The following is a 22,619-nucleotide window of genomic DNA, read 5'->3' on the forward strand; positions in this document are numbered from 1 at the left end:
CATGCGCACGCGCACGCGTACACACACACACACAGACACACAAGACACCATACACATTCACATACACACAAGACACTATACACATACACACACAAGATACCACACGTGCATGCACATGCGCAGAGAAACACACACATACACACACATGACACCACACACACTCACATACACACATAAGAGACCACATCCACATACACACAAGACACTATACACATACATACACACATATAAGATACCCCCTTCACACACACACACCCTTTTACCCCTCAGTGCTTTGAAAAGGAGTGGCTTTCCTGTCCAGTGTCATACTCTTTCTTGTGACCATTTTTATGCTGTCTGACATAGTATGGCACATTGGAATTAGCCATCCACATATCTAAATCATGGCTGCCTTTCCTGGGGTTACTTTTGCTTGCTTGACTATGGATTCTACAGTCAGAAATGGGATGCCATGCTTCATTTTCACTTCATCTAACACAAAGTGTGCAAGAGCTTGGTTAGTGAATGCTTGTTGACTGAAGGAAAGAGGTAACATCATTTTGCGATTGCCTCGCCTCTTCTGATCTACTGTTTTAAGCAAGGGTGACTGCAGTGCTTTGGTTTGCAGAATGTGTGAATTAAAAAAAAATAACTGTGAAAATAGTTTTTAGGTTTCTTTTGTAAAACTCAGTTAATATGCTTTAACCTTTATTTCTTAAGCTTTTAGCTTCAAAAGACCAATAAGATATACTATTTAAAAGGGCTGAAGGAGATAACTTGTTTACAGTTCATTGACTTGGTTAGGAAAATTATATATATAATACATACACTATACTATACTACATAATACTATACTATGCTATGCTATTCTATGTGTATTTGTGTGCATGTGTATGAATGTGTATGTGTGTGTGTACATATGTAACTCTTGTGCTAAGTTTGTCTTTGCCTGAAGAGGAAGCATGCGTCCTGCTCAGGACTTCAGTATTCCCACTTGTATGTTACCTCCTTATTTTATTATGAACATGTGGTTTCAACACTGACAGTCCCTTATAACCCATGAACACAGTTTCCTATGTGCATCATTATAAAAATTTTTGGTTTTATGAAAAGGACATATTTTTACTGTCCAGTTTAATTTCCAAAGAGTCAGGTTTGAACCTAGCAAGTCAAGGAAGAAAAACACAGTTTTAATATTCATGACATTCATATATACATAGCAAAGCACTTAGCACAATGCCAGGCATGTCAAAGGCTCAGTAATTGACAGTGGCATACATTGTGCCAGGGTTTCTGCTAGGCACTTTGCATATGGGCTCTCCATCACGCTGGAGATGAAACATAGTCACTGGTCGCCCAAATTGATAATGTTTAGACATGTGTGGAGGGGATTTAAATCTTTTACGTAAGCCCAAGACGCGTCCTTTGTTGATGGTTAAATCCAATGCACAAGGGACTGAAATTGGTGGGAGAAAAAGCTGTCACTCAAGAGGCGAGATGGTGACGCACTCAAGAGTTACGGATCTTACTCTACTTGAGTTTAAATCCCGCCCCTCTAGGTTACTAGTTGAGTGGCCAAGGATAAGTTGCTTAGTAACAAGCTTCTTACGACTCAGTTTTCTTATGCAGATGCTGCTGCTAATGATGACAAAAGTAAGCCCCACCTTATAAGATAGTTGCAAGAAGTGAAGTTGATGAATATAAGGAAAGATCTAATATGTTAGTATTCATAAGAGCTTTGGACATGGCGAGATGGCTCAGTCAGCAAAGTGCATGCACGCAAGCTTAAAGATTCGAGTTCAATCCTCAGATACTATGTAAAAAGAAAAACTGAATATGGTGGCAGTGCACACTTATAATATCAGCAGTTGGGAGACAGGCAGAGGGATTCTTTGGTTTGCAGAATAGCCAGCCTAGCTTACTTAGAAAGCTCCTGACCAACAAGAGACTGTCTCAAAGCAGTAACAAAAAGAAAGCCAGTGAATACCTTCTGAGGTGTGACACCCATGACAGTCCTCTGACCTCCGCACGCATGTGCACACACAGAATGAGAGGAATCTCTTACTCGGTGTCAGCTTCTCTGTCTACAGAACACAGATGCACAATCTGCCATATTTTCTCAGAGTTATTATGAAGATCCAACTAAGACAGTGTGATATTTCATATGTCATAGAGCAATCTCCAATAACAAGGCTACTTTCTTCTAAGTTACCATTTTACTAGTTCTGTTGATTGAATTGGTATCAAATTAACTGTGATTCTCCATCTTTGGATCCAGAATCACTCCACAATTTTAAATTTAGAGAAACAGTTTTCTTGTTGAGATGAATGATCAGTGGACAATTGTTTCCAAGACTTCTGTGGCTCTTTATATTAAAACCTAGAAACTGATATTCTCATGGCTTATAAACTTTCCCAAGGGTTTGTGTGTGTGTGTGCACGTGTACACACACACACACACACACACAGAGTTCTAAGCATATGATTTAAAAAGTAATAATTAAGCAAAAGAAAAGTACCAAGAGTTTCACAACTTTGGTTTTCTTACTCATAGTTTTCAGTATCTTGGCAAATACAAGAAGTTGTTCTTTCACGTTTCTCAGGGGTTGCTAAAGAGATGAAGCAAGATGGGGAAACAATAAGTATGCACACCAGGGCTGTATCTTCTGTTATGATTTTAACATGATGTCTAACATTATATAAATCCACAAAATCATAATCATGGCAGACAATTTTCAGTTATACATTTTAGATACCTATTGCTTAAATTTTTATCACATTAAATACCTTAATCTGAAGCATGCCCACCTTTTTCTTGTTCCCAGGACTTTTGTTCTCCATGTACCTATTAGGCCACTGATCCACTTACTTACCTGTCTGCTTTATATGTGGGCTTTGGAGTCCACAAAGATAGGATTCTAATTTGTGTTTGTGTGTGTGTGTTTGTGATAGAAATAGATAAATAGGTAGGTAGGTAGATAGATAGATAGATAGATAGACAGATAGTCAGGAAATGATTATATATATAAATAACCAAGATTCATAGTTGAGTGGTAGTTCTCAACCTATATTTTTTGACACTTTTGGAAAATATCTCTCTAAAATTATTTACATTATGATTCATAATTTATCAAAATTAAAATTATGAAATAGCAATGAAATAATTTTATAGCTGGGAGTCACCATGACATGAGGAACTGTATTAAAGGAACTGCGTTAGGAAGGTTGATAACCCCTGTATTGGAGGATCAGGGCAGAGGTGATATTCAGTATGTAAATATGTAGCCTCTCAGAATATGGAAAAAGAATGAATTTTGACAATTTTACTAGGTACTATCTCACATAAATGTGAATAGTGATTTCTTCCTAGTTCTGTTCATAATTATTTGATTCTGTGATAATGATTTAGGTAAAAACATTTGCTGAACAATTATTCTTTGCCAGATAATGTGTAAAGTGCTTTCTATGCATAACCTTTGTCAACTCTGTGTAATTATTTGTACTTTAAGATAAGTCATCTATCTTGTCTAAGGACCCCCAGTAGCAAGTGCCAAGCAGTGCATGAGCCAATGTTTAAGTAGACTAAGTCATTCTAACGCCTAACGTAGTCTAATGACTTTGAAGAGAAACAAATGTCTCCAAAACCCCATCCAGTTGCCCATTCAGTCTTCTCCTGGGTCCTATGGTCTATCCTGGGTCTTCTCTGAGGTCTTTTTCTTGTTTTCCTTTCCTGAACTGGGGATGGATCTGAGTAGTGGAATGTTCATGAGAATGATTCTTGTTTGAACCCAATATCAAAAGATAAACAAACAAAACTCTAAACCAACCAATAAAACAAAAGCTCATCTCACTTATAACTTCAGAGAAGTCTTGACTTGCCTCCAAGTTTAAGACATCCTTACCCTTCCCCATCATCTCCAAAAAGTCTATTCTTAATTTTTTAATAGTGAAGGAAGGAAGGAGGGAAGGAAGGAAATTTATATTTCCCTGAGCCTAGAGTATATGAAAATATGGGGTTCTTATTTATCTTGTTCACCTATATACCCAACCCTAGAACAGGGAAGAACCATAGAACCCCTACATTCATGCAGAAGCTCAACAAATCCAGGTTGAATGATGGAATTCTTCTGATGCCAGAGCCTAAATTAGTGCTTAGAGTGAGCAGACTGTAGTTAGGCCAGCAATATAAATTATACCAGTGTAATGTAAACACTGACTTGTTTTTTTTGCTACTTACCCCATTCCTATTCTTACATGGCAATTGTAAATATTCCCAGTTCCTTTTCACTATCTATATTTGCCTCAAGTTTAGGAAGACTTATCTACTAAAATTAGACTTTAGATTTTGAGCACATGACTTAGTAAAAAATAGTCCTTATACAAATGTATAGAGATGACACAAGTCATTTAATTAAGTTTATATAATATATGCATTTTTATTGTTTTAGTGAGTTTCCTCTAATTATTTAAAAACAGAATTAAATTTTTACTTGTGGGGAAGTAGTTCTTGATAAACAGTTGATAACTCATAAATTAGCACATAGTTTTTAGAAGAAAAATTGTCGATATCTATAAAAGTAGCAACTTTCTAGGGAAGAGATTCCGTATTTTGCACTGACTCAGCAGAGACAGATATAGGTACAACATTGGACACTGACGAACTATGTGTAATAATGAGAAACTATATCCAAACTCTATGCTCATTGATTGATCATATTTTAATTGTTATACTATATACTATATAGGAAGGAATACTATGCAGTCATTATAGTTGAGTAGATCAAAGTACTGATATAAAACAGGCATATGATATAGTAAATGAATAACCACATTGCAGAACACTTAACATGAATTTAATTTCTTTTGTAAAAAAGATAAGAATCTCTATGTATTGGATGTATTCAAACACACATGGAGTAGAAGGCTGGAAGATAAGCAGTAAAGTGTTAATGACTCTTTTATAGGCACGAGACTGAATATGATGAGCATCATAATTCCAATCCTCATGTATTTAACAGGAATACATGCAGACAAGTCCTTGAAGTGCTTGAATTAAATGTCGAGCCTTACAGAACTCTGCAGCTATGGGTAATCAGAATGCAACTGAAAGATTGAAAAAAAAGTATGGAGATTTAGAAGACATTCATTTTGGAGGACCCACATTCGCCTTGCTAGTGAAGAGATCGGCCCTTGGGCCAAGTGGGCATAGAAGCTCTGTAGTGTCTGGATGACATGGGTGTGTTACTTAATGAATCGAGCCCAAGTTTGGAGCTCCACAGAAGGAGCTATGTGTCCCAACCATTGAGAAGTGTTCAGGTGACAGAGCACTGAGCCTGAAAAGCTCTAGTGAAGGATTTAACACCTACTGGGTGCACCCGAAGATCTGTGACTGCTTGCTTTTCTCTCTTTGCTTTTATCCCTTGTCTGCAATTATGACCTTTAGTTCAGATGCCTATTTTCATAGTTATTTTCTTTCTCTTTACATTTTAATGATTAGTTACATAGACACTAAGGGGAATTGGAGTTGAAGGTTAGCCCAGGCTTATTCTGTGTCATGTTGGTCATGGAAGATCAAAGATTTCAAGGGCCTTTTTGTTACAGAGGCTCAGGTTGGTAGTTGGGTTCACCCTGGCCTGACACTACACACAAACACTTCAGTGTACCGTGCTGACTCAGGCTGCCCATGTTCCCCTTCTGTACTTTTCAAATGAATCAGAGTCTTTTATAGTCTGAAAACATCATCTTCTGTATTACTCTGTTCTTACAAGTCAGTGAACTGGGGCGAGAACATGACCGTACTTGGCCTGTTGTTTTTTTTTTAAGATTTTATTTATTTATTTATTTAAATTTATTATTAATTAACAAATATTCTACTAGGGAACTTTTCTGTTTATAAAAGTCTGCTTTGGCCACAGACTTGGCCCCTGGATGTGTCTAGTTATGGCAGCTTCTATGTTCTGATGATGTACGCAGTGAAAATGACAAACTCATTACACTTTTACTCATGCTTGGTGGACAAACCCGAACACACAGAAGTGGTAAAATGCAGGGGTCAACTCCAATAGCCCAGTAGGACAGTGAGTAGAGAAATGATTGAACTTCAAGGCCAGAGTAATAGAAAATGCAGGCTAAATCGAAAAAAACCTTTCATAAAATCAGAGTAACGGGGACATGATGAGCAAGTATTTTCAGATCCTAGAGCACTCCTTTGTATTTTTTGGTTTAGACTCTATACCACAAATGTAGGACTTAGAGTGATATTCAGAGTAAACAACAGGCAGGATTTGATGTGAATTATAGTGAGAGTCTACCATGTCCTACGACGATAGACTAGAAGATACTCACATGTTCTGTTCACATGATTTCTAAAGTCTGTGTTAAGCCTGGGACTGACCGGCCACAACATTCAGCAGACCTGAGTATGACATGCTGTTAGCTCCAGTTCTAAGCCTACAATTCAACAAGGCATGGTTGCTTCTCTTGTCATGGTCTTTGAAAACTTCCACTGTGACCACCCTGATACAACTGTGCTTAGGGAAATCGCAGCCTACCCATGAACAGTAGAACCAGGCATAGCTGAGCTGAGTTCATGGCCAGCATCGGAGTCAGTACCAGTTCTACCTTGCCAACCCTGTGAGTGAAGCCATCCGCCCTCCTAGTTACTGCGGATTCCTCAGTGGCCACACGTGATGAGTCAGCCCTGCCCAGTCAGTGAACAGTATAGTGAGAAGGAATCACATCTTTACACTAATTTTTGAGTGGTTTGAAGAACAACCTTGGTGTCATTTGTGCTTTGTCCCCCTCTTACCTCCTGTATTGCTCTCCTTTCTCTCAGCTATCATGTTTTCTACTTCATGTCACCTGTACCCTGCTACTCCTGTCCCAAGCCACCCAACCATCTCTTTATGTTTTTCTGGATTTTGCATTTCATCCATGTGGTCCACTCCCATATGAAGATCTGGAGCTAGGAACCACAGATGGGAGAGGACATGACATGTTTGTCTGTCTGAGTTTGGGTTACCTCACTCAAGGATCTTCTCTAGGTCCATCCATTCATTTTATTTATACTGATCATGCTGACCAATTTTGAGTCGCCACATTAACCATTACCCACCGACAAAAGAATCTCTGATCGAAGTTGAGATCAGTTTGACAGACATAAGCATGAATATTTAGAATGTACTTTGACATCATGATCATTCAGAAAACAATACCTGCTTCTCCTTGTACCCATGCTCTGCCCACTCATATGTTTTTTGACAAGGCTTATAGTATCAGGCATAAAATCCTATGAAGCAGGCATCACAGCCAATTAGATAGTAATTTATTAATCCATAACTATACACCACTATTGAATGTGGCCACATTTTGCTGGGTAGGCTGGTATTGTAACATGTATGATCCAGTGCTGGGTAAGACTATTGATGTTTTTCTCCCCTTGCTACCTGCACAGTGCCCCCTGGCATAATGTCATTAGGACAGAGCTCCCTGGTGAGTTCTAGGTTGGCGTCTCTGTCTCCTACGTCCAAAGTGAATGGTGTCTTCAGCAATAGGGTTTTATCATCTAGTTACGGTAAGCAGCCAAGGGCAAAGAAAATAACTTGCACTTCTTTGGTGCCTCTGGAACCTGAGTCACTAGGAACTCCTTTGTAGTATGTCTTTTGCTTTTTTATTAGTCATTAATCCTTCTCTTGTTCCTCTTTGCCTTTTGTGTAAAGTGCTTTTTCTTAACAGCAGTGCATTCTTCTTTTGCTACTGTTTCTTTTATCCCTTGGGTTATAATAGACTTCCTTTCCCTTCTCTAGATCAGATAGTGCCCTCAAATTCCAACTCCCAAATACTTAAGCATGAATAATGGGTGAAAAATGATAGTAATAGCCAAACTGTAGAGTTTTACATTTGCTAGAGGGTACTGCTATTTCATAAGGTATTTCTGAATTTGTACATTTTGAAATTGCTTATATTTACTATCCAAGGGAATGTGGAAGACATTGTGCACGGTATTTGTAGTTTGCAGACTTAGACAAAACATAACAATCCTTCCTTGTGTTCTGAAGGACTAATACAAGGTTTGAGAGGGTTTCAAGAGAGTATGCAGACTGTGATGAACTGATTGTTCACACTTAAGTTCTCCACCATGGATGCAGAAGCAGGAGTAACTGAATAAATATCAACAGTCAGTAATTAAGGACATCTTCACATCACACGGAATACTCTACATGCAACAGTACCTTTAGTTTTAAACCAACTTTGTTATGTCACCTATTTGTTATGCTATATCTACTTTCAGGTGGTGAGAATAAAGGACAAGGGAGACTCCCTAACTTGCCATACATTAGATCAGCAGGCCATACAAGAGCTGCCAGTTAAGGCTAAGGTCTAATGGTTGGCCTCAGTGTTGTGTTTGTTACTTGGTTCAGGGAGCAATGAAGGAAGAACTGAAGGTTGACCAGCAGATGATCTGGGGTGTTATCACTATTCTAGTAAATCCTATATGAGACAGCCAAGGCTACAAGTGTGACATACCTACCTCAGGTTCACATGCTTTGAGGCCACACAGCCAGGCTTTAGGGTCTGTCAGATTCACCATTGTGTTACCAGGAGTCCAGCCTGTGTCACCATATACAGGTTTTCTAGAAGAGTATCACAGGAGTCTAAAGAGAAAATGGAAATTCTTCTGCTTTGGGCCCTACTCATTTTGAATCCTTCTGGTTATACATTGTGTCTAAGTCCTTACAATGTTCTGGATGCTCAGTGCTGCTGAATGATGTCATGTATCTCTCTACTTAATGAAAACAAAAATTCAGATAGATGTTGCTATTTATACTTCATTGGTATTAAAACCGGATTCTAGAAAGTTACGTAACTGCTTGTGGGCATACAGTATGTTACTCTTAGAATCGGGGATTTCAATTCATCTCTGATTTATTCCAACACCAGGGTCATCCTACCTCATTAGAGAGCTTTCGATAACAAATTGTCCTCCGTATGTGTGGAGGGATTGCTTTGAGTACCCAAACCTGCAAATGCTAAAATGGTTTGACTAAGACAGTAGTATTTGGATGTAACCCACATGTATTGTCCTCAGTGCCTTCTTCCACCATCTACAGACTACTTATCGCGTTGAACATATATATGTCTATTCAAATAACTGTTATGCTAACCAACAGTTGTTTCAGGACTAGTGACAAGAACGAAAGCCAGTATCTGTCCAGTAAAAAATAGGTTTTTTACAAATGTGCAAATGTGTTGTAGACATTGTGATCTAATGCACTTAGAGATTAAGGCAGGAGGATCATGAGTTTAAAGCCAGGTTGGGATATGAACTTTGTCTCCAAATCTGAGTTTAAAGAAATAATTCAGTCTGTAGTTGGTTGCATTTGCTGTTATGGTAGGTACCCCGTGAGTTTGGGGGCCACTCATAATTTTCTCTGGTACCTTCCCCTTGTCAAAGCTTTGATGTAACTGTTCACATTTTTTCTCTTACTTCCTCTTTTGTCTGCGCTTCCTTCTCGGTCTCTACTTCCTCTTTTGATCTTTGCGTGTGTGAGCGCTGGTTGCAGTCAGGAAGAGAGTGAACTGGGTGAACAGAGTCATTCTAACAGATTGTGATGAACTGGAGGTGTGACTCAGTGACCTTAGCTCCCTCAAGGACTTATCATTCACCATCCATTCCCATAAAGGCTCTGTCAAGAAAATGTTTTACAGATGAGGAAACAAGGTTGGCTTTGAAAATTAATCTATGTTCTTTCTATCAGTCTGTGCCGATCTTGATCTATGCCATTCCAGAAACTCTAGCTATGGTTTAAGGGACTATCCTGTTTGGTCCAGACTCCTCCAGTAGAACTGAATGATCAACTGGGTAAGCAAAGGGGCGCTCCAAAAACATGGCCAGTGTTGAAATTAGGTAAGCTAGGAAGTTCTTACTATAACACACAAAGGCGTTCTTTCTCTTCTTTACCCTTTCCTTCCCTTCCTTTCCCCTCCCCTCCCCACTTTCCTTTCTCCTCAGCAGAGACATTTGAGTGACCCTGCTAGACTTCAATGTTTCATGTAAGAGCTAGTGTTTAGGTTCTCCTCTGTCTCCCCATCCCCCTCTCTTCCTCTCTTCTTTGTCTCTTCCCTCCATCTTTCTCTAGTTGATTATGGGGGTTTGATCTATAGTTCTCAGTTAAAAATGTACAAACAACAAACAGATGTTTAATAAACACTTGTATTGGTTTTAGTCTTGCCCCTTTCCAAAACATGCTTGAGTCTTCTTGGGGCATAATAACATGAATATACCATGTAAAACTAGGTAAGATCCTGAAAAACAAGATTAAATATGTAGGTAGCTATAAGAACAGACTTTTGTGACTGATTAAGACATTTTTTGCAGGCTTCTTGGCATTCCGGGCAAGACACAAGTTGACACAAGCTCCTAGAAGGCTTTTCTTTTCTAAAGAGAGACAGGAACAGAGTGTATCTGGATGGGAAAGGAGGTGGGTAGGAACTGGGAGGACTAGAGCGAGGGGAAACTGGAATCAAGATATATTGTATAAGAAAAGAATCTATTTCGATAAAGGAGAAGAAAGATGAATAGACATTCACAGTTGTGAAAAGCAGAAAGGAGGAAGTGCTTAGCAAGTACTCAAAGGTGACAGCAGCTGTGGGGCCTCATGGGCTTTCAGATGATAACAGTATCCTGGGCAACAGTTTCAAACAAATACTGATGTGGTTTCAATATTACCCTTCCTAGTATTTGACACAGCATTACATCGAAGGAAGCGCATGAAATGGGGCTTTCAAGATGACATGACTGTGAGCATCTCTTCACAGCCCCACCATTTCCTACCCCAATTTTCTCCCCACTTGTTTCTCTCTCCTTTACAATCCTCTGTCCCAGCTTCGTGAGCGTAAGATTTCTGTCCTTCATCTACAGCATCCTATTGCTTCTCACTTGTTGACAGAGAGACTTAGAATGTTTACATGTTCAAAGCCCCTTGCTATCTGGCCTGTCTTGGCCTGGGTTCTAGTTTCCCTAAAGAGACTGACAGCCTGGATACTTACTGTTGTAGGTGGCCCACAGCTGCCCCATGTGTGCCCATGTCACTGGCCCTGGGGAAGGAGCACTTTACCTCTATGTCTTTGTCATACAAACATGGTGGACCACCATGCAGTATGGAAGGGCATGCGGGTGGTAGGCACATTAAAGATGGAAACCCTTGCTATGTTCTCTGTTATCCGACTGAACTAGCAGTGGCTGGAAAAGACTGAATCCCACACTAATGGGCTCCTTCTACTCAGGCTTGCTCATGCTTCAGGCTCTTACATGCAGTGGTGAGTGGGCCTGAGCCAATGGGATGGCTATTTTTACCACACAGATTCTGTTTGTGTAAGCTTGCACATCAGTTGTCTCTCTCCCGTTTGACAGCAAACATTAATGCTTGAGGACACACTGCCACTCATTTCGGGGAAATACCAAGTATTTGATATTTATCTCTACTCAGACAAAATCAGTTTCAAGTCGTTTCCATAGATCTCAAATATAAATATTTACACAAAGCGAACTTATACATTATGGTATTTGCTGCGTCGTCTACAGAACTATGATTATTTCCTACAGAAGATTGAAATTTTATTAGGCACTTATTTTGCAAGAGGCATTATAATAAGTAGCAGGTTCAGAACAAATGATTACATCAGCAATTGATGGCAGAGGTAGCTATATCAAACCTCTGGTTTTACTGAGATGTGAACATTTAAGTTAATTAGTTAGGTGAAATGATATAAGAGATTATGTTTTATCATAGTAAAATTTGAATATAGATGTGGATAGAAGCTGGAGTGTAGTAAAATCAGTTAAAGACTTTGAGTAGGTGGCTTTTTAAACCAAGCATTAATGCTATTAAAATATAATCAATTAGTTACTTTTAAAATGTGTGAAACACTGGTGCATGGCTTATTGAAACATTTAATATGTTTCTTATTAATTTTATGTGTCATAACCATGTGTTACAAACAAATGCATACATATAATGTATACGTGGAATTCTTTGTAAGACTCCACAACCATCTTTGATATTAGGATGATATTATTTTTATAATCCACCTCTTTTGTTGGTTATCCCCAGTGATATGGACACTATCCACTGTTTCCTTAAAGGATATTAATTCTATTGATAGTTCCATTTTTACAATTAAAGTTCTTTTTACTTCTATTAAAAACTAAGAGTTAAACTTTAAAAAAAATAAAGATCTTCTTTGAACCTTTAAAATGAACATTTCAAGCTGGATGGTGGCAGTGGCACAAGCCTTTAATCCCATTCAGGAGGCAGAGGCAGGCAGATCTCAGTGAGTTTGAGGCCCGCCTGGTCTACAGAGTGAGTTCCAGGACAGCCACTGCTACACAGAGGAACCCTGTCTCAGAGAACAAAAGCAAAGCAAAACAAAAAGATTTCTACAAAATTAACACTTAAACAAGGTAAGGTTGACACATGCTTGTGATTCCAGTACTCAGGAAGTTAAAACAGAGGGTACTGAGTTCAAAACCAACCTAGGGGTCATAACAAACAAACCTACTAATGCAAAAACAAAATAAAACCCCTCCCCAAATTGAATATATTTGAGCTATTTTTGTAACAATATTTTATCTCTTCGGATTATTAGATTGTTTAAAAAGAGATTTTGATAAAAATACTTAAAACCATAAAATGTGGGTCTTCCTTTACACATTCATATGAAATAGCTTTTAATAACTTTACAGACATATTCCATTTAGATATTTTCCACTGGTGCAATAAATCAGTTATGGTGAAAAGGACTCTGCCAGAGATTGCAGTCTGTCCGGAGCCATCTAGGAGAGGCTAAGGTGCCTTTCCTGGAGATGGCCCAACAGTTTTGTATGGTCTACATTTGGTGAGCTCTGAGAGGCAAGGTTTCAAGAGATTTTATCCCAGGATTGCTTCTTATTGCTGATATGAAGTTCCAATCACTATTACATAGCCTAAGGGTTCCTAGGCATTAGCTCACCCGATTGAGCAAATTCCTTACAAATCAAGGTAAAGATGAACTCTCATGAATTAATAATGCTTATATGAGTAAATGATTTTATAGCTTTCCTGATTTGATTCAAGTAATTTTAGGAAGAAAGCTTTAAGAGATGGTTTTAGTTGTTTTGCCAGAAAGATATAATAAACTTAGAATCAAGAATAGAATGTGCCCATTCTTCATAAAATATTAAAGGCTGCATAATAAAGAACACAATGAGCTTTCACAATTACACTGAAAAGAAAAATAGGCTTGGAACAAATCTGTGATCAAGGAAGAACATTTATTCTAGGTCAGGTGTATGGATGAAGCCACAGGTGTGCACTATGATAAAGCAAGGCCACGTGGAACTGTTGCTGTGAAGTTATAATGAGCTTATAGAATAAAATACTGCTGTAAACTTACTATCCACATCCTTCTGTAACTCCCCCTTTTGTGTAACATTTTATCTATGAGGTATTTTCTAAGAACTTTGTCTGTAAAAAGGCCAGAGAAAAGAAATAATGTGGTGGTTTGGGGGCCTCTGCCATCTATCCGTCCATCCATCCATACATACATCCACCCACCAAATGTATATGTATGGTATTTGTGTCTCAGCCCCATCTACCAAATGTATATATGTATATGTCTGTTTATCTCTCTATATATGTGTATATATATAAGTGTGCATAAATACTTGTGGAGTTGATTGAGACAGGTGGTCAGGCCCAATCAAAATGTATATGTGTATGAGCATGTGTGAGTCTGTGCATATTGCCTCTGTAAAGGAGTTTAATTATTTTTCCTTTCTTTTCTCTCTGGTTCACAAAGAGTTAAAAAGTCCAAGCCACTTTCCTGGCCAGGGAGAGGTTCCTGGGCAAAAGAGAAAGAAACTCTAACAGTTAATCCTTTACTTAATTCCCTGCTGCTATCAAATGTCTATCTGTCTATATATGATGTACACTTAAGAGTTGAAGGAGTTCAGAGTTTCTTGGTAGGCATTCTTGCCAGCTACATAGAACGAAGCTTTGTTCCATCAGCAGTATTGACCCTGTAAATTGCCCATCACTGTCACTGGGGTCTGCTATCCATAACCCCAATCACCACAGCTGCTCCCCATCTGCTGCCTTCCAGAGAGAACTGGTGCTGGGCACGTTCCTAGCAGTGATCCATTCCTTTAATCCTGGCACTCCAGAGGTAGAAGCACATGGCTTTGCTAGCCTGGTCTACACAGTGAGTTCTAGATCATCTAGGGCTACATAGTGAGACTGTTTTTAAGAAGAAAAATAACATGAGGAGGAAGAGGAGATGAGGGAGGAGGAGGAAAAAGATGTTTATTTACTTTTCTCATCTCATTCACATTCTCTAACAAGAGTGCATGGTCTTCTTGTCCATTCATCCATTTATCTGTTTATTCATTCATTCATTCACTCATTTATTCATTAGTCAAATTTGTATTAAGTTTCTACTATATTCAAAAGAATATTCAGGTACCTGAGTGTGTGAACAGTGTGTGTTAGGTCCCCTAACAGTGAAGTCCTGAGATGTAAGAGCTTTAGACTGAAGTAGAACATATCACTTTCTATGCAGAAGGGTGACTATTAGTCTGTAAAAGTTTGTAAGAGTCTATAAGATGAGGACGCAGTGTTCCCTTTCGGGGAGGTGGGGTGAGTGTGACCAGTAGAGAGGCTGAAATACTTCACTTTTGTATTTGTATGAGAGGAAGCATACTGGAGTCCTTACCACTTGATGAAGCAAGTGTCATCAAAGGTTCCTGGCTCATCAGTGTATGATGGGCTTTGATTCCATGACCTATTAGTGCCTTTAGGAGGACATGGTTAAAATCCATAAGTTACCACATGCCTATTAGCATGATAGAAAGGATGAGAAGCATCTGAACTCAAAGGCCACATCTTTTCTTTTGTTTCTTACTGGTGGAGACTTAAGTTATTCAAAAAGTGTTGTTATGGTCTTTGCTCAATCTTCTTCTTTTCAGATACAAAATTGACAAAGGACTGGAGGATTTAAAAGCCGTTAAGCCAGTCGGAGAGACATACATCCACGAAGGACTAAAGCTTGTAAGTTATCCTACATTTTGAACTAGGTAGACAGAAAAATCTTATTATAAGGAAAAATCCCTTTCCATGTATATGTCTATTTTTTCATTGGTTTAGTCCATCCTAGACATGAGGCTGGTAGAAAACACCATTTTCTGAGTGTTGATAGGAAAAGTTTGTTTGCAACTTGTCTCCTAACAAGTCTGTTTCCCTCTGTGGTTAGTTTCAGATTAATCAATCATAGGTATAAAAAGCTGTGTAACAGGAACCTGGGTATAGTGACGCTTTTATATGAATACACACATATTTCCAATAAAAAGGCTAACAGAAATACCCAGTTTTGTAAATTAATTCATATAAATATATATGTACTATCTTGTAGCCCTTAATATCTTTATTTTGTCAGACCTGTGCATTCAGCTTCACAGACAGTGCTGGTTAAAAGTGAAAATGAAATTGTCAGTTGTATAATTATTCTTCATTTTCAGGCAAATGAACAAATTCAAAATGCAGGAGGCTTAAAAACCTCCAGTATCATAATTGCTTTGACAGATGGTAAGCTGGACGGCCTGGTACCATCATATGCAGAGAACGAGGTGAGTGCTAAGCTGGGCTTTGTACACACCCAAAGTGCACCTTGCTGTGTGTGCACATGTAGCTTATTTGAATCTCCCTCCCTCCCTCCCTCCCTCCCTCCCTCCCTCCCTCTCCCCTCCATCTCTCTTCTATTTTTGTTACTTCATAGGCAAAGAAGTCCAGGTCGCTTGGCGCTAGTGTTTACTGTGTTGGGGTCTTGGATTTTGAACAAGCTCAGGTGAGTTAAGACACACCTGGAAACTGTAACTCACTAGCTTGCCTTAAAGGTATTTAGATGAACTCTTTTGCTGTGGCTTATGGGGAGATTTTGCATAAAATGACTTGTGTTTTGAGCTCTCCTAAAAACGGAAAATTAAACTCAAAATAAATTTCTTGAATGTTTATTTGGTGAGGATCTTAAAAGGAGATAAATGCTTACATTAATACCATGCAAATATCCCTTTACTTTAATTGGTGAGACAATGGTGATAGTTTTATCTAGAATTCTTATTTTGATTTGAAATTTTTCTCTTGTGTGGGAATTTGATGAGTCCATTGAGAAATCTTTAAGATTTTTCATATAAATCTATTTTTTTCATGAAGTTTTCGTACAAATCATTTTACCTTTACATTTCTGTGTGAAGAAATGGCTAAAATAGCGACTCTCCTGCTGTTAGACAGCAGTTAGACATCTATGCTACTTTGGCTTTGTAGCCAGTGACTTTAGTTCATTTCATGGTAGTATCTCTGGAGGAAAATTGGCCTCCTCACCATAGTTGTAGGCCTTGAGTTTTGACTGTAATGTACAGTTATATAACACTGTCTTGTGTGTATATTTGTGTGTGTATACATTATATATGTACATATATATATTCATTAAAACAAGTGTAATATATCACAGAATGAATGAATTATAGGCAGTAAGTTTTCAGATGAATGTAACCATGAATTTTTCCATGTGAGTTTAAACTATAAAGAGCTGTGTACCTCAGCTTCTCCTTAAGTCTTCATCTTCTTTTTAAAGCTGGAAAAAATTGCTGATTCCAAGGACCAAGTTTTCCCTGTCAAAGGTGGATTCCAAGCTCTTAAAGGGATCATCAACTCTGTAAGTATGCCTCTCAGACCCAGAAGGCTGGGAACTTGACAACACGTGTTTTAAGCTATACGAGCGATTTTTGCACGTGGAGCAGGTGGGCAGTATTTAGCGAAAGGAGAGTGAGCTGTGTTTGTTGCTGCAAACAGGACATAAGATCTGGATTTCTTTTGTTGGTGAGATTTGCCACTGTCTTCCGCATGTTCTTTGTGATCCTAGGCTGGCATTTCTAGTTGACGATTTTCAGAAATTGCCTCAGACATCTCCACCCTTTCAGCACAGAGTTAACCATCTTCTACCTTTAGAGTTTCTCCAGGCTTTATAGGAGAAATGTGAAATAAAAAAAATTGATTGGAATTCGTGGTGAGGGCCTCTTTCCAGCCTGTTCACTGATTAGACAGGCAACTCGATCCGGTGGCTCAGGCTCTGACTATAGTTGTTCCTCCCGTTGAAGTGATTAATAGTTTCCCCAGGGCACATAATATCTCTATTTGGGATTCGGCAGCATCCTCCCTGGTGACTGTTAGACTCCGGCTCTCCTGAGTGGGGTCTGGCGGGGAAGGCGAGGAATGAAATTTGGAGTCGGGCTCTGGCTCTTGCTGTGGAGGTTTATGTTTCGTTTTACTGCCTTTTGCTAGAAGCACTAGGAACAGTTGCTATTAAGTATTTATGATATTTGGTAAACATCACCCTAAACTGCAAGTGAATATATATTCCCTAAGCAAAATCTTTTCCTTTAATCTTTAGGCACTTATTAAGGGGAGAAGTATCTCACTTCCAACATTTGGCTCGGGCATCTTAAATTTCCCCTTGAAGATCATTCTCAGATAGACAGGGTGAGATTTATTGGCTTTGGTTTTAGTAGTATGAAGGCTTTACAAGAACTAATGGAGTTTTTGGAGAAGACATAATTTGGTTCAGTCACATCTAGTGGACATCTGAAATGTAAATGCAGAATGGAACAGAGATTAAATCATTACAGGACTTTTAGTAGATTATTAGTTTTGATTTTTAGGGAAAAATTGCAATGTGAAAAATAGTTAAGTTTTATGGCAAAGTTCAGGGTAAGTAACAATATGATGTAAATTTTAAAAATCCAAGGAGAGGGATGAATAATTGATTCCCAATAAACTGGTCAGTGGTGTGTATTTTTAATAGGTATTTTATTGTGCTTAGGGATGTGCATGTAACGATCTCTCTGGATTACTGTCTTTGATTTTTATTTTTGTTGTTCTATGCACATGACGATCGATTCAGAATCTTCCAGATGACAGCCCAGCTTTCCGAAACTATTGTTGTGGGATTGAAATACAGTTATTTTTCCCTCCAGGAAAACTTTAGAATGTGATTAAAGTACAGTGCAGTTCTTGGTGGATGTTAGCTTGAATAAGTTATATTGAAAAGAATCATCAGGGAATTAGAAAGAGTGATCCATTTTAGGCACAAAATTTGACAATAAAATCATTCTCATTACATCTGGAGGGTGCTGATGGGTACCTTGACAGGTTAGAGTCAGGTATTTTGTTACCCAAAGGAACAGGCCTCTGGGGAAACCTCACAGGATCTTCAGGTAGAAGCTGGAACTTTTACAAGCTGTCTGAACTCACTAATGCTTGATATGTTTATCCATGTCATGATAAGTAGGGGGTTGTGGCTCTCATTGTAGAAATAAGATACAGCACAAATACTTCATCTCTTCTTTGAGGACAGAAATTGCTCAGTCCCTAAGGATATATAGGAGCCTATTTTCCCTTAAACTTGAATTTTATTTTATAATTACACATTATTGCTTTATTTGAAATATATGTTTGCTACTTACAATAAATCTAGCATATCTTCCACATACTGAGGACAGATAGAAGACATTCTTCTATTTATTATGCTTTACCAAACCAATGGCTAACACTGTACTATAGAGTGTATTTAAAGAAAGCTCAGCAATGAAGCAAATAAGAACACTTAAGTCTTTCAGATCAGTGAGAGGAGGGGAGATGTAGTCACCTCAGGAATGGAAAAGAAACTAAGATTACAATTGGTGTCTGATGCAACCATGGATGGAGTGTCTATTGACATAAAGATGGAGTTGTTTAGGTATGTAACATTAGAGAAAGCTTTCCATGGTGGGATTTGAACAGGGCTCTTACAAAGGGAGTAACTGTAACTATAAACAAAGCACACATGACCAGAGTGGACTGAGCTCAGTGATTTAGAGAACACATTTCTCCAGGAAGCATGGATTAAGAGTATGAATATTTGCAGGTATTTGAATGGGTTTCATTTTGTAAGTGAAATGGAAGGTACATTTAGAACCCAGGATCTGTCTTATGGTCATGTAGGTTCAAGTAGAACAACAAACAAACCCACACACCTATGGTCACTTGATCTTTGACAAAGGAGCTAAAGCCATCCAGTGGAAAAAGGACAACATTTTCAACAAATGGTGCTGGTTCAACTGGAGGTCAGCATGGAGAAGAGTGTAAATTGATCCATTCTTATCTCCTTGTACGAAGCTCAAGTCCAAGAGGATAAAGGACCTCCACATAAAACCAGACACACTGAAACTAATAGAAGAGAAGGTGGGGAAGAGCCTCGAATACTTCGGCACAGGGGAAAAGTTCCTGAACAGAACACCAGTGGCTTATACTCTAAGATCAAGAATTGACAAATGGGACCTCAGGAAATTGCAAAACTTCTGTAAGGCAAAGGACACAGTCAATAGGACAAAATGACAACCAATAGATTGGGAAAATATCTTTACCAATCCTACATATGATAGAGGGCTAATATCCAATATATACAAAAAACTCAAGAAATTAGACTCCAGACAACCAAATAATCCTATTAAAAATGGAGTACAGAGCTAAATAAAGAATTCTCAACTGAGGAAACTTGAATGGCTGAGAAGCACCTAAAGAAATGTTCAGTATCCTTAGTCATCAGGGGAATGCAAATCAAAAGAACCCTGAGATTCCACTTCACACCAGTCAGAATGGCTAAGATCAAAAACTCAGGTGATAGTAGATGCTGGCAAGGATGTGGAGAAAGAGGAACACTCCTCCATTGTTCGTTGGATTTCAAGATGGTGCAACCACTCTGGAAATCAGTCTGGCGGTTCCTCAGAAAATTGGACATAGCATTACCTGAGGACCCAGCTATACCACTCCTGGGTATATACCCAGAAGATGTTCCAACATATAACAAGGACATATGCTCCACTATGTTCATAGCAGCCTTATTTATAATAGCCAGAAACTGGAAAGAACCCAGATGTACTTCAATAAAGGAATGGATACAAAAAATGTGGTACATTTACACAATGGAGTATTACTCAGCTATTAAAAACAATGAATTTGAGAAATTCTTAGGTAAATGGATGGAACTAGAAAATATCATCCTGAGTGAGGTAAGCCAATCACAAAAGAACACACATGGTATTCACTCACTGATTATTGGATATTAGCCCAGAATCTAGAAATACCGAAGATTCAACTCACAGGCCACATGAAGCTCATAAAGAAGGAAGACCAAGTGGGAGTGCTTGGGTCCTTCTTAGAAGGAGCAACAAAATACTCAAGGGAGCAAATATAGAGACAAAGTGAGGGACAGAAACTGAAGGAGGGGCTGTCTGGAGACCATTCTACCTGGGTATCCATCCCATGTGCAGTCACCAAAGGTAGATGCTGATATGGAAGTCAGGAAGTACATGCTGACAAGAGCCTGATATAGCTGTCTCCTTAGAGGTCTGCCAGAGTCTGACATATTCAGAGGCTGATGCTCACAGCTAACCATTGAACTGATCAAGGGGTTCCCAATGGAGGAGTTAGAAGACTGAAGGAGCTGAAAGGGTTTGTGGCCCCAAGAGGAGAGCAACAATACCAACCAACCAGAGCTCCTAGAGTTTAAACCACCAGCCTGGGAGCACATAGGGAGAGACCCATGGCTCCAGCTGTATATGTAGGGGAGGATGGCCTTGTCAGGCATAGGTGGAAGAGGAGATCCTTGATCCCATGAAGGCTGGATGTTGAGTGTGGGGGAATTCGAGGGTGGGGAGGTGGGAGTTGGGGGGGTAGGTGGGGACATATCCCCATAGAAGCAGTAGGAGGTGTGATGAGATGGAGGTTCCTGGTTGGGGGAGGAGAAGTGGGGTAAGGGTATAACATCTGTAATGTAAATAAAATATCCAATAAAAATACAAAACAAAACAAAACAAGACAAAACAAAAGAACAACAAACAGGAATGGATAGGGTGATTTCTAGAATGGAGTCATGTGCTCACATTCTCTCACAATTGTCATTGTGAGAGATGGTGAACAATTGGAGACAGTGATGCTGCAGTTGGAGGAGCAGCAGGTATAACTTCCACCCTGTTGCTATGAAGCCATGTAGACAATCATATACCCTGATCTATCCCGAACTTGAAGCTTTGTCTATGGAAGGGAAGTGATGAATTGTATTTCATTAAATGGTTAGATGTTTTAGAGGACTGAGAGGTTGGAATGGAAAACATTTATTGAGAAGCTGGGGAAGTAGTCATCTACACCCATGTACAATGGAGCAATTGATCTGTCTGTGCGACAGCCTATAACAAAAGGTGTTCAGCAATGTGTATGTCAAAGTCTTAGAGATAACAGGACAAAACTGCATGGGGATCAAATTCGGTAACATAACATTATAACGAGGGTTTCTAGATGGTGTGACAGTCAATGGGAGGTGTTTGGCCAACACTGCTTCCAGATCTTCAGGTCATGCGACTTGAGGTCAGGACTCAATTCCATACCAGGAAACGAAAGCTGAATTTTCTATTTCAAAGTTATATAGAATTTGAGGACCCCACGTTCACAAAAGGGCCACAATTTCTTTTGAGCAAGCTTCATTGTTACTTAAAGGCAGGTATCATAAGGAAACAATATACTTCTTTGAATATAAGGACTCTCGAAGTCCCCAAGGCTTGGTTTCTTTATAGCTTGTTCAGAATGAAACCGAATCAAGGAACTAAGGGAACCACCTAACAGATTGTCTTCTCTAGTCAGAATGAAGTCAAGAATAGGGTGAATTTGAGTCTTCAGATATGTAGTCCTTAATTCATGCTTCATGGACTTCCAGGGATGGGACCCTTTCAGTGATGTCTTCACAATATCTGTGCTAGTCTGCTAGTAAAGTGGTAAATTTGGATAGTATAACATTTAGCAAAACATGAGAGGTTGCTGGATCATAGGACTAGAGAAACAGAAAGAGAGTCAGATTAATATCTTATTGGCATTTGACTCCAACGATGGATAGCTAGCTGAAGGCAGAGTGTAAACTTCTTATACAGAGTGGGCAGAAGTTTACTTAAGAAAACAGAAGAAATCAGCAGAGAGAGGAATCCAACTGACCTTGAGAAAGAAAATCCAAGTGTGGATATCCCTTAGAAAATTTCAGGACAAGTTAAATGTTAAGGTGGGAAAATTTTAAAATTGAGTCATCCCATGCTCTTTGTCATGTTGACCACAAACACAAACATGATTCTTAGGATTTAACTTTAGGTTATTTAAATAAATTATAGTCATTAAAATTGTTTTTGGCTTTCTTGAGGATATGATTGCAAGATTTGTATTTGAGGATGAAATTTTATTTGAACTACTAATAGTCTGGCATGTGAGTGCACCTCATAGTTCAAGGCTAGTGATTCATTATGCAGTATCGTGGAAGAAACGAAAACCATAAAACAAACCCACAGATTGAAACCCACAGTATAGAAAGAGCAAAAATAAAAATGCTTTGTGGAAACTCCCTTTATCTTATTTTTCAAAATAGTATCATGGATGTTTCACTACTTGGAATTATTTGTACAAGTTTCATTTTCAATAAGAGTAACTTGGCAAAGATTAAGCAGAAAGAGATGAATCCAGCATGAGGCTAGCTTC

The 22,619-nt window shown here is 38.8% G+C and overlaps 1 protein-coding gene across 2 annotated transcripts in view; it reads left to right on the plus strand.

Annotated features, from left to right (window-relative positions):
- Antxr2 (ANTXR cell adhesion molecule 2) overlaps positions 1–22,619 on the plus strand; it is a 132,910-nt gene that overhangs the window by 3,930 nt on the left and 106,361 nt on the right. For both annotated transcript variants that reach the window (XM_028773658.1, XM_028773659.1), the window contains 4 exons: positions 14,984–15,065; positions 15,533–15,640; positions 15,790–15,858; positions 16,645–16,725. In XM_028773658.1, coding sequence (XP_028629491.1) covers positions 14,984–15,065; positions 15,533–15,640; positions 15,790–15,858; positions 16,645–16,725 — 340 coding nt within the window. The remainder of the gene's footprint in view (positions 1–14,983; positions 15,066–15,532; positions 15,641–15,789; positions 15,859–16,644; positions 16,726–22,619) is intronic.

Source organism: Grammomys surdaster, unplaced genomic scaffold (genome assembly GCF_004785775.1).
Source record: "Grammomys surdaster isolate TR1022 unplaced genomic scaffold, NIH_TR_1.0 233, whole genome shotgun sequence".
In the NCBI taxonomy this organism is placed as follows: Eukaryota; Metazoa; Chordata; class Mammalia; order Rodentia; family Muridae; genus Grammomys; species Grammomys surdaster.